Raw genomic sequence first — 12,956 nt, 5'->3', positions numbered from 1 at the left:
TTTGTGGTTTTTCTGTACTTTGTTAAGGTTGTATGACTGAGGTGAGGTATTTAACTAGCATGTAGGCATTTGTATCAATCTTATTTGTTGTGTTTTCTCAATAGGATATGCTTGAGTGGTAAATTACTGTTTTTTCATAAGGAAGGCTATTTTGCCTGGTAGTAAAAGGAGTTTGTTTTGCTTTTACTGGGATGTCATCAGAACCAGAAGATCTTTTTTGTATGGCGAGTTGTACAGGGTAATGCTCTAGATCTGCTCTGCATTCATTGCTGGGGGTTGAAGGGATTCCTGTGGATGCAGAGTGCATGTTTACATTTAACCCCATGATGGTCACATGTTCAGTGTGTCACACATGTGAGAACTATCTGTCAGGTGTGTCCAGGCCAAAAAAAGGTTGAGAACCACTGCTCTAGGCTATTCATCCACTAGTGGAGCATGGTCCTATGTTGCATAAAAACAATTTGCAAAATTCCAGGAATAAAGTCATTAATTGCATCTGTTGATGATAACATCTCTCTTTGCTCTTCTGACTCATTTTTTCATTGTTTAAACCCTCTTCTCAGTCAACCTGCCTGGGAGACTTTGGTTTCACTTGCAAAGAGCTAAAAGAGCTATTGCCCTTAGCACTGCTCTTATATTGGCAAGGGCTGTCATTCTTCCAAGTCATCCTTGCAGGTCCCAGATAAAAAGACTCATATGGTATATTCTCTCTCATAATGCTGTGGTCTGAAGCTCTGAATTAATAAAGTCTTTATATATACTTTAACATACTTTCAAAGCCAGTTATTTGTTAATCTGGCATAAATTTCAAGGAAACATTTTTTTTTAAAGTTTTCTTTGTAACAAAGTTACCTATTTATACTGGTCCTTTACAATGTGCTGTCAGGAAAATGCAAGCATAAGAACAAATCATCAAGCAGCATATTTTATATTATGTAAAAATTATTCCAATATTCTACAGGAAGCCTTCTTTGTATAAATAATTTTATTTATAAAACAGGGATGTGCTTTGCAAACTTTTTACTGTGATCAGGACCAACCATTGTCCATTACCACAAATTGTGTTGCATTGTTTATATACATATCTTAATAAAGATTTTAAAAGGCCATATTGTCTGTGACATACAATATTTAAAAGGACACCACCTGCATTTTTTTTAACTAATTGAATGAATTTCAAAAATGACAATAAAATGAAAGGTAACATGATAGCTCCATGTTATCAGGGACAGATTGAACGAGTTTTGGTTTTACTGCACTGTATCCATGGATTTGTAATCCTAATTTTCTTAGAGATGACAGTCCTTAGATTCAATGGGGTAAAACCAGGAGTAGCTTAGCTTGTCCCTTACAATATGGAGCCATCTGGTCTCTTAAATAAAATGTTTGATAGAGCATTTACTACCTGTTGCGTCTCCTTTTGAAATACTGCCTAGTACACATAAAGAACAGCTTTATATTAAACCTAATACATTTGATTTTTTTTCACATGGCTTTGTACAATTACAAAATCCTTCATGCAATGCACAACATTTTGACCTTGCAATTCAACAAAACATTTGATGAAACTACTGCAATTCTGAATAACAAACACAGTATCTCTTACTTACCACCAAAGATTTCTAATGATCCCAAACCACTTTCTTGCCAAACTGATATTTGCATGGTAATTTACAGATTAGTTTTCTAAACCTTGACATTTGATTAGTTATAGAATTTAAAAAATGCACTAAAAATGTTGTAGGCAACTGGTGACAACTGGAACAATAAAAGAAGGGAAAAGGCTAAAGTAGCTAGGCTTCTACTACTGGCTCAGCTCCAAAAAAAGACTAAGATCAATAGGAGCGTCCTTACTTCAGAGACAGAGTTTTACGGGATGAAAGCCCAAGATCCCTAAGCTTGCAGTGTACTGCAATAATAGCAGGACCTTCACAATAAACAAGCACAAATATCATTTGTTCATTAAAATACGTTTTACCTCTGTAAAAGGAGCTTTGATTCATCTCAGTGTGACATAACTGCTAAATACTTTTGAAGTGAACACACTAATCAAGGCTATTAACATAGAAACCTAGACTATCAGAGCAGATAAAGACCACAAGACCCATCGAGTCTGCCCGTTAGCCTTTCTTGATGAAATACCGCAGAGCCTGTGTCACCTCTGGCTTTATCTTCATTCCCTCTCTGCTTATTAGGGTTACATTCTGTTTTTCATGTTCTCAAATGCTATGTTCATCTGAGGATTTTCTTGATCACAGAATTATAATCTATTTTCAGTAATTTCACTAACAGTAGTAATTTTTTATAAAGGTTCAGATTTAAAAAAGATAAAAAGACCAAAGACAATTTATACTCCAGCATTTCAAAATAATCAACAGCAAAGAATATAACATTCTAATAATATATGTAAGTTTATACAGAGTACAAGATACAGGTTTATAAAATTAATGGAAATTAAGACTATCTATAAAAAAGCAAGTTAAAATCATACATTACAAAATTAAGATCAAAGCATGCATTTTTCAAGAATGTTTATAATTGAAAAATAAGAGATTCTGTCTCAAAAGTTCCAAATAAACATGTAGTAAAGTTCTATATTAATTTACATTGGCTCCTTCATGTGTCTATTAGCTGTACCCATGAAATAAATCAATGACTTGTGGTCTGAAATAAATGCAAATCAGAAAACTCAAGGAAAATAAGTACATCAAAGTATTCAGGTAATTAAAAAAAAACAAAAAACAGGCCACAAAATGAACAGGAAACAAACATTTGACAAACTCATTTTCAGCATATCAAAATACAGCTAATACTGTCTTGATATAATCTGAACATACTGGTTTACCCTCAAAGAATGTGTTAAAATAAACAAGTTTAATACCGGTAACATTTTTTCAAACTACATAATAAAAGTTTACAACAGCTATACTGCAAACCAGCAAAGCATATTTTAACTTGGAGCTACACCGCATGAAGGGGAAAATAAACACACTAAAATTGTTAGCTCTTGCACCCTAAAATTGCCCTAAATATTTAACTTAACCCCTTCTAAAAATATTAAGTCAACAGTTTGAAACATTTCTTTTGTCAGAATGTGATACCAAGAACAAATTGCTTATAAGTTAGGTTTAGGCCACGATTCCTCAAGAAACAGATTGTTCTTTGGTAAGAACAGAATATAATATCTAACTGAAATTGTATTAAAGACACATGCATGAATACAGTGAATCTGATGAATAAAATATTCTAATATACAATGTTTCTACAGCACTAAACATATCTAATTTGTAGGGAAAACATATCTGCACTCTGTGTTGCAAGTTTTCCATTCTTACGTGTTTTAGTGCAAATAAATTTTTGGATGAGGGTTGTTTTTTTATAAATAGCAGCAAGAAATTTTATATATCTATCTATATATATATAAGTATAAGTAAATTCATAGAGACTTCTCAACAGTAAACAAAACTCCTAAGTTCTAGTATCTTTTAGTAGATCAGGCACTCAGATTACACAACTAGCACCCCTTTGGTCATGGAGGCAATCAACCAAGCATTTAGTGGAATGTTTGGCTGTCTAGCTGTGTATAACTTCCAAATATCATCCTTTTAAGAAGAATGCTTAAAATTATGAAATTAGTCACAAGAAGTAACGCAACCATTTCAATATATGGTTTAATTGAGGAGAAATCTTTCACCCTAGATTGTCCCCACATCTGCCCTGAGGCTCCAGCATGGAAGGGAGACAAATTCCTCTGTAGCCAAAACTGAGAAATGTGAACAGAATGTGAAATATTAAAATAAAATATTACAATATGTTTCAGATTTTACGAAAAACAAATATGGTTTATGACCTTTCCGATTAATTGAAATATATTTCCCAAATCAATTTCTCCTTGACACCCGAATACCACAATAGTGAACATATTTGCATCAAAGAGAACAAAAACGTAATGACAAATCCCCAAGGTACACTGGGAATCACCCCATAAATATAGCAAACAGCCAAGCCTTCATTCCACTATGTATGTCTCTCTCCTCCAATTAAATGCAAGAAAACACCAGGACAGAGATGCCCTCAAATGCCTTTACAAAGCATCAAGGATGTCTGCTGTCAGTTGCATAAGCTAACATGGCAGAATCTGGGAGTGTTAGAATGCCAACCACCACACCCAACCAAAAACAGGAACAAAGAAAAAGAAATCCAACTTTTAGCTCCACTAAATAAAATGAAATGCAGGATCAAGTGGAGTGCAGGCTGGGGATTGGGTAAAATTTTGAAATTCGACTCTGAGTTGAAGGGTTAAGGCATTCTGAGTCCCCACTCATTTTAAAGAACACTTCTTGTTCTTGTAGTTTCCTAGCAAATTCTTCTTCAAGGGCCTGAAAAACAAACAAACCCCCCCCCCCATTTGGTTACAATGTTTCCATTTTAATAAAACTAATACACAAGGTGCTAAATTTATTACAGAAAGTTATTTTAAAGTGAGAACAAACAGGTAAGAAAGAACACACTGCCATCATGCATGGCAGTCTGACACGTTGCTATCTGCCTGACAATGAGACGGGAAATACAACCACCATCATCATACACTGCCTGCACAATTTCATAAATGGCTTAAAGGAAAGTGTAATCGCTTGCTTATAATTAGGTATAATTCTCTAACAGCATGCTCAAATCCCCAGTTATCTTTTTTGCAGCTGTTATTGGAGAACAAAGATTATACTTTGTCCAACAAGCAGTCTCAATGGATTAAACACACATGGGCAGCAGCAAGCTCGTGTAACTCACCCTCTTAGCTGGCTCTCCAGTCTCCATGGCCTTTTTGATCAGATGGATAAGTGAAACAAGTATGTTGGGAGGTCAAGGCAATTAACTAAAGGCCAAATTTTAAAAACCTGGTGCGTGCAAAAACCAGGGGATACGCGCATGGCTGGGCCATGCGTGCGCCAAGCGCATTTTAAAAACAGCCCGGCCATATGCATATCTTCCAATAAACGCGGAAGTGCCGGAACAGCGACCATTAGGCACGGTCCTGGGGAAGAACTGGTACATAGACCTTACTTCATCTTACAAGATGAAGTAAGTTCCAAAATTTAAAAAAAAAAGAGAAAGGTAGGAAGAGGAGTTTTAGGGGTTGGGGAGGAGAGGGGAAAAGGGAAGGAGAGTAGGTACGGGGTTAGGGGGAAAGGCCATTTGCATCGCCGTGTTTTTTCTAAAATCGCCCCTCGCATGCGCGAGTTGCGACCCAGTCGCACATGCACGCAACCAATATAAAATCAGGCACGCATGTGCACACGGGTATTGTATTTTAGAACATGCTCATGGCAATGCGTGCATGTTAGAAAATTGGCGCATCCATGTGCGCGTGCCGGGAACTGTGCGCACATGGGCGTGTGCATGGCTTTTAAAATCTACTTCTAAGGTTTCCAGGAGACAATTTCAATAATAGTAGTTTCATAGGCTTACTAAACTAAATAAGAATCCAACTACCATAAACTTACGCACATCATTACCTGCGGAGTTTTATCATATTATCATCATTCACTACTGTGTCATATTTATTCTCTTGGTTACTTATTTTACCGTTTCATATTTATGTACCGTCTCATTTATTCACATAGGCTTATTTATTCACTCCGCTATACTACTACACTAATTGGCTGAAATGTAAATATTGCATTGTTCAATCTCTCCCCTCTTCCAGCTCCAAGTTAATTTTCCCTGTTTTATTGTTTTATTGTAACTTTCTCACCCTTCAATTGATTCTCTGTATTTAAAGTTCACAGTTCTTTTGGGAATATTGTTATCACGTTACCTTATGCTTTTCACACATTGTTAATTGTAAACCGGGTTGATGTGATGCCAGTCATGAAACTCGGTATAACAAAAACAATCAATAAATAAATAAATAAATAAATAAATAAACAAACTACCTTTCTCACAGTAATCAAGGCAGTTTACTGGATCTCATATGGTATTAGACTTATGGTAAAGTGCACAGGGTGTGGATTTGGCCTACAGAAAGCCATGAATGAATCTACTTACATTTCCAATATAGCAAACCTTCCATATCATAACTGTTAGCACTCACTACAACCATACATATGAAAAAGCAATGCTGCAAATATTACATCAGGCCCAAAATACCAATACACCTCCTATTAGGAATACAGATTAAAGCCAAGCTGTTGTACATTCCTCCACAAAAACTACATAGAATCATAGAAATGACAGTAGAAAAGGACCATCCAATCTGCCCAGCAAGTTTATGGTAGTAACTGCTGCCATGCAAGCTACTTTTATAATTATCAGTTTCCCAGACTGTCAAAATCAAGGCGCTTGCTGGTTGCTATTTGAGTCCAATTCTCTGTTACCTCTTGCCATTGAAGCAGAGAGCAATGTTAGAGTTGCATCAACAGCATTAAGGCTTATTGGTTAAGGGTAGTATCTGCAGTATCAGCAAGTTACTCCTGTGCTTAGTTTTCCCAGACTGTGCAATTCAATGTCCTAGTTGGTTGCTGTCAATCTAATTCGCCTTTTCCTCTTTTCCCCCTGCTGCTAAAGCAGAGAGCAATGATGCAGCTGCATCAAAAGCATCAAGGCTTATTGGTTAAGGGTAGTAACCGCCGCACCAGCAAGTTACTCCCATGCACGCTTTTCTTCATTCCCATCCTCTAACCTTAAGGGATCCTCAGTGTTAATCCCTTGCCACATTAAAATCTTTCACGGTTTTAGTCTTCATTACTACCTCCAGAAGGGCATTCCAGACATCCACCACCCTCTCCGTGAAGAAATATTTTCTGGCATTGGTTCTCAGTCGTCCTTCCTGTAGCTTCATTTCGTGACCCCTAGTTCTACTGATTTCTTTCCAATGGAAAAGGTTTGTCGAAGATTGTGTATGATTCAAACCTTTCAGGTATCTGAATGTTTGTATCATATCTCCCCTGCACCTCCTCTCCTCCAGGGTATACATATTTAGGACCTTCAATCTCTCCTCTTAAGTCATTTGATGGAGACCCACCATCATTTTGGTTGCCCTTCTCTGGACTGCCTCCATCCTGTCTCTGTCCCTTTTGAGTTACGGTCTCCAGAACGGAACACAGTACTCCAGGTGAGGGCCTCACCAAGGACTTGTACAAAGGGATTATCATCTCCTTTTTCTTACTGGTTATTACTCTCTCAATGCAGCCTAGAATTCTTCTGGCTTTTGCTATCACCTTGTCACATTGCTTTGCCATCTTCAGATTGCTAGACACTATCACTCCAAGGTCTCTCTATTGTTCCGTGCACAACAGCCCTTCACCCCCATCACATACAACTCTTTTGGATTACCACACCCCAGAGGCATGACTCTGCACTTCTTGGCATCGAATCCCAGCTGCCATAACTTCGTCCACCGTTCAAGCTTCCTTAAATCAAGTCTCATTCTCTCTACTCCTACCGGCGTGTTCACTCTGTTGCAGATCTTTGTATCATCCGCAAATAGACAAACTTTACCCTACTATCCCTTTCGCAATGTCGCTCACAAAGATATTGAACAGAACCAGTCCCAACACCGATCCTGGGGCAGTCCATTGAATACTGTTTTCTCTTCAAAGCAGATTCTATTTACCATCACACGCTGTCTTCTATCCGTCAACCAATTAGTAATCCATGCCACCACCTTGGTGCTCAGTCCCAAGCTTCTCATTTTATTCATGGGACCATATCAAAAGCTTTACTAAAATCCAAGAGCTCTTTCCCAATCCAATTCTTTAGTCACCCAGCTAGCAGAATATCCAACTTCAGTCACACATGCGGAACAGAAACTGTCACCAATACAGAATAAAGAGACCATAAAATATAAATTGGAACGTAACTTGGTTTTATGTAGACAGAGGTTTGGGAATGTCCATGATAATGTTAGGCAACCAATCAAAGAGAAATGGATGTTTGACTGTGCTGCTGGTAACTGACTGGCTGCTTGTATACAGTTTAAAAATGTCGAACTACTGACTGTTAAGCTTGTGAAGCACCTTTTGCCTGCTATGTGGTTAGGTCACATTGTCCATATATGTGAATCCATTCGGGCTGCTTGTTATCAGAGAAGTGGCTAATGCCAGTAACACTTCAGCATGCAAGAAAACGTCTTTTGGCCCGACCCACTTTCCCCTTAAATAAGCTTCCAGCCCAGTCTGTACCTTTCTCAACCATGCTAGTTGCCATTGATAACAGGAGTCGTCTGAAGTAGGGGCAACACAGATTTCACTCACTGTCCCTGATTAGACACCATCCTCCTTCAGCTATAACTCAGTCCTTGCTGCAGCAGCTTTACTCAGAACCCGAGCTGTGTGGACCCTGTATCCCACTTGTAGATGTGGCTGTTGTATGACAGCTTGCAATTTTTGGCCCCAATGACTGTGACCAGTGCAACTAGCCCCTGCCAGCTTGATGATGGGTCCTGGATGGGTCCTGGATTCGATGTGCACTGCCACTAAGCCTGCTTTATGAGGCATCTTTTTGCCCTCTATTTGCAAAGGATGACTAAATAGCTAACCACAAAGTCCTCTCTCACCTTTTTTCTTGGTCTAAGTTTTTCTCGCCACTCCTTCAGTTCTTGGCTATGTTCCTCATCTAATTCTTTTAGCTTCTGCGTTTCATGCTCAATTAACAGATGGCATTTTTCATTCTGTAAAAAATGATATGAAGATATTGCTTATATGTAGAATAAGTTTCAATTATACAGTTGATGGTGGTAAATGTTAGCTTAATTATTTTGAATTAAAGATTATTCCTATTTGTGTCTGTCTTTAAACTACTTAATCTTATACAAAGCATCTGTTTTCACATTAAGGCTACATTAGGAACTCAGTCTAGGAGTCACATGTATTTTATTTTCACTATAAAAGGCAAAAAACATAAGAAATCATCAATAAACATGACAATTTCAGAATATATTTTTAAAAACTACATCAAATAAACAACTTGAGAATTACAATTATGCATCAAAATATTAAGGGAGGTAGTAAGCAGTGAGAGCTTTGAAAATGGACAAAGTGTAAAAAGCGCTTAAAGTGGTAATGGATATGAAATATAATTAAACGAGAAGCTTGCCAGATTCCCATACATATGTATACGTGGATATTTATGTGTGTGTGTGTGTATATATATATATATATATATATATATATATAATTCCGATATAAGAAATCTTCTATAAAACTTTGATGGCTTTTCTCTCCTTAGTGAGAATTTCAAAATGCATCCTATATATTTAACCTGTAGCTGCTGCAACTCCTTGATGTTGGCATCACACTGTAGCTGAAGGTCTCGCATTTGATTTTCATGTTTCTGATGCTGTGCCAGCCTTTCGTTTTTCTGTCTTTTGTCTTCCTGAGCAGCAAACTACAAGTAAAATATAAAAACAGTGAAAGGAATTACAAATGACAAAGATTCAATTCTGCTCAATAGCTACTTAGTAAATAATTCCATAAATACTTATTAGAGGGGAGCCAATTATGATATGCCATCACAGCTGCAGTAGTCCTATCAACTTTCTTATTTCTGTAAACTTGCCAATCATATAATAGCCTATATTACAGGGCTGGATCAGTGGCAGAGAAGTAAACTGCCATCTGAAGGCATTAGCTTCAATTCCCAGATTGGTTCTGCAACTCATTGGGCCAGCTGAAGCTAGAAGATAAGATATGCCATACTGGTTCAGACCAAGGGTCCATAAAGCCCAGCATCCTGTTTTCAATAGTGGCAAATCCAAGTCACAAGTACCAGGCAAGTACCCAAACATTAAATAGATCTCAAGCTACTATTGCTTATTAATTAATACCAGTTTATGGATTTTTCCTCTAGGAACATATCCAAACCTTTTTTTAAACCCAGTTACACTAACTGGGTAACAACATCCTCTGGCAATGAATTCCAGAGCTTAACTATACACTGAGTGAAAAAGAATTTTCTCTGATTTGTTTTAAATGAGCTACTTGCTAACTTCATGGAGTGTCCCCTAGTCCTATTTTCTGAGAGTAAATAGCCATAAGAACATGCCATACTGGGTCAGACCAAGGGTCCATCAAGCCCAGCATCCTGTTTCCAACAGTGGCCAATCCATGCTATAATAAATCCATGCTATACAACTTTTCTTTTTTTTTTATATTTACTTTCATATATAAGTAAATCCATGCTATATAACATTCAAACACCCAACAGAATTACAGAGTCCACGAAATAACTTGTCATCAACCAGCACCAAGCAAGTCCTTCTCATTCAAAAATGATTTTATTCTGGACTATAAAAAGATTAACTTTACGTTTATAATATATATCCTGTTATACCCTTAATTCATAATTGTTAAGAAAATACCTTTTAAATCTTGTAAACCGTTGTGATGGCTTCACTGAATAACGGTATATAAAACTCAACAAATAAATAAATAAATACCTGGCAAGTCCCCAAAAACTAAGTCTATCCCATGCTACTGATGCTAGTAATAGCAGTGGATATTTTCTAAGTCAGCTTAATTAATAGCAGGTAATGGACTTCTCCTCCAAGAACTTATCCAATTCTTTTTTAAACCCAGCTACACTAACTGCACTAACCACATTCTCTGGCAACAAATTCCAGAGTTTACTTGTGAGTTGAGTTAAAAAGAACTTTCTATGATTAGTTTTAATGTGCCACATGCTAACTTTTCTTATCCAAAAGAGTAAATAATCGATTCACATTTACCCATTCTAGACCTCTAATGATTTTAAACACCTCTATCATATCCCCCCTCAGACATCTCTTCTCCAAGATGAAAAGTCCTAACCTCTTTAGTCTTTCCTCATAAGGGAGCTGTTCCATTCCCCTTATCATTTTGGTTGCCCTTCTCTCTACCTTCTCCATCGCAATTATATCTTTTTTGAGATGCGGCGACCAGACTTATGCACAGTATTCAAAGTGCGGTCTCACCATGGAGCAATACAGAGGCATTATGACATTTTCTATTTTATTCACCATTCCCTTTCTAATAATTCCCAACATTCTGTTTGCTTTTTTGATTGGTCAAATATACACATACATGTGAGGGTAAATTAAACAGGTACTATCGTTACATCACATATATCAAACAGTATACCCGTGTTACGTTTTTACAATATTTTATTATTACATTTTTTAAAAATTAGACAAACATAGTTTATATAACCTACACAATACATCTCAACCATTCATTCACACACACATCCCAAACAATATCAACATTGACTAACGTAACATGTTATACAAGTTAAAAACCAAATACATTTACCAAATATTCCAATATTGCACTAGAAGTTAAAGCTGCTCTGCTTATGTTGCCCCTATTTATTATCCCGTTATTTATCACATATTGGAAAACTCTAATAGGATAATGCTCCCTTTACTTTATCCTTAACATCCCCCCATTGTCTACTCCACAATAACCTAAACATACCCTTAGCAACCTCTCACCCTCCCCCCCAAAGCTCCCCCTAATTCTCCCTCTCCGCCACACAACACTCCCCCCAAGCTTATCTGCCCCTCACCAGGAGACCTTTCAGTCCAACACCATGGAACAATTTACTATCTACTACCCCTTTCCCTCAAACTACCCACACTTGTCCACCACCAGCCTCATCAAACTGAATCAATCCTCATTTACTATTCGTTTTGTAACATCTCAGATGTATCATAGTTACCTGTATACACACAACTAGCATCATCAAATCTGATCAACCTCCTTTACCACTTTTATTGTAACATATTAACTGTATTATATTTAATTGTATATTCACATCCATTTTCACGTCATTTTAATATTTTAACTTATACCTATGATGTTCCTTGAACTCTAACAAATTTGTACCCTTATTTTTCCCCACACGTTCCATGTATCATCAACAAGTTCCATGTAAACAGATATGATGTACCAACGAATACCAGCATATAAAAGCTTCTAAATAAATAAATAAATAAAAATAGCTTCAAGAAACAAACTCCCAAAAGGGGAGGAAAGAGGGTTTGTGTGACTATTTATCCTGCTGTTCTCAGAGAAAGTAAAGTTTCTTACCTTTAACAGGTGTCATCCATGGACAACAAAACAAATAGTCACACAAGATGGGTGATGTCATTCAACAGTACGGAGTCAGCTCATTTTTTTCCCATAGCTCAGAAAGTTCAACTATGGTTTCTAAGCATGAACAGAACTTCCTATGCTAGTGTCCCCTCTGTGCGATTCTGCTTCAGTCTTTTTCCAAACCAGGTAAACTTCCTGGGGAGTAGAGAGGGATTGCTGTCCACAGTGAACACAGATAAACAACTTTGCTTTCGCCATGGACAAGCACAACTCACAGCCAGCCACACAAGATGGGACTCCCCAGCTCAGGGCTGCTTGAAATAATTTTTTACTTTGTTTTTCTGCAACCCCTCTGATGCACTGTGGGAAGTTTGGTTTGATTATTTAAAAATGTTCTTATCCATTGCTTGTCTAAATACACAGTACTTTTGTGAGTCTTTATCCAGACAGTAATGCTTTATAAAAGTGTATATTGTTAACATGTGACAGCTTGACAGATATCCTGGATTGTTGTCAAGTTGATACATCGCATCAGTGCAACCACTGCTCATATCTGATATGCCTTTGTTGGTTGTGGTATGTCCTAATCAATGGTTGCATAGCAATGAGAAATGCATTGAGTCAGTCAACTTGATGATGTTTGTTTTTTGACAGCTATGTCTATTTTATTTTTAGCTGTTAGAGGATATAAAAATTTGAGTTGATTTTCTGAGTGTGTGTATTCTGTCTAAATAGAACAAGAGGAATCTTCTTTAATCCAGGTTATGTAATACTTGTTCAGCCGGTGGTCTATGCAATTCTGGAAGGAAAGTTGGAAGTACTATTTCGCAATTAGGGGTAGCAACCTCTGTAACAAGCAGGCCATACCCTTACCCCATACTCTTA

At 37.2% G+C, this 12,956-nt stretch overlaps 1 protein-coding gene across 2 annotated transcripts in view; it reads right to left on the bottom strand.

Moving 5' to 3' along the window:
- Positions 1–967: 967 nt before the first annotated feature.
- Positions 968–12,956, bottom strand: part of SLK (STE20 like kinase) — a 194,639-nt gene continuing 182,650 nt past the window's right edge. For both annotated transcript variants that reach the window (XM_029610310.1, XM_029610311.1), the window contains 3 exons: positions 9,259–9,384; positions 8,555–8,668; positions 968–4,379 (listed from right to left, as the gene is read on the bottom strand). In XM_029610310.1, coding sequence (XP_029466170.1) covers positions 4,239–4,379; positions 8,555–8,668; positions 9,259–9,384 — 381 coding nt within the window. In that variant the 3' untranslated portion in view covers positions 968–4,238. The remainder of the gene's footprint in view (positions 4,380–8,554; positions 8,669–9,258; positions 9,385–12,956) is intronic.

The sequence above is a fragment of the Rhinatrema bivittatum genome, chromosome 7 (assembly GCF_901001135.1).
Source record: "Rhinatrema bivittatum chromosome 7, aRhiBiv1.1, whole genome shotgun sequence".
In the NCBI taxonomy this organism is placed as follows: Eukaryota; Metazoa; Chordata; class Amphibia; order Gymnophiona; family Rhinatrematidae; genus Rhinatrema; species Rhinatrema bivittatum.
The sequence above is the reverse complement of the archived record's forward strand: the minus strand, read 5'-3'. Positions and strand labels throughout refer to the sequence as shown.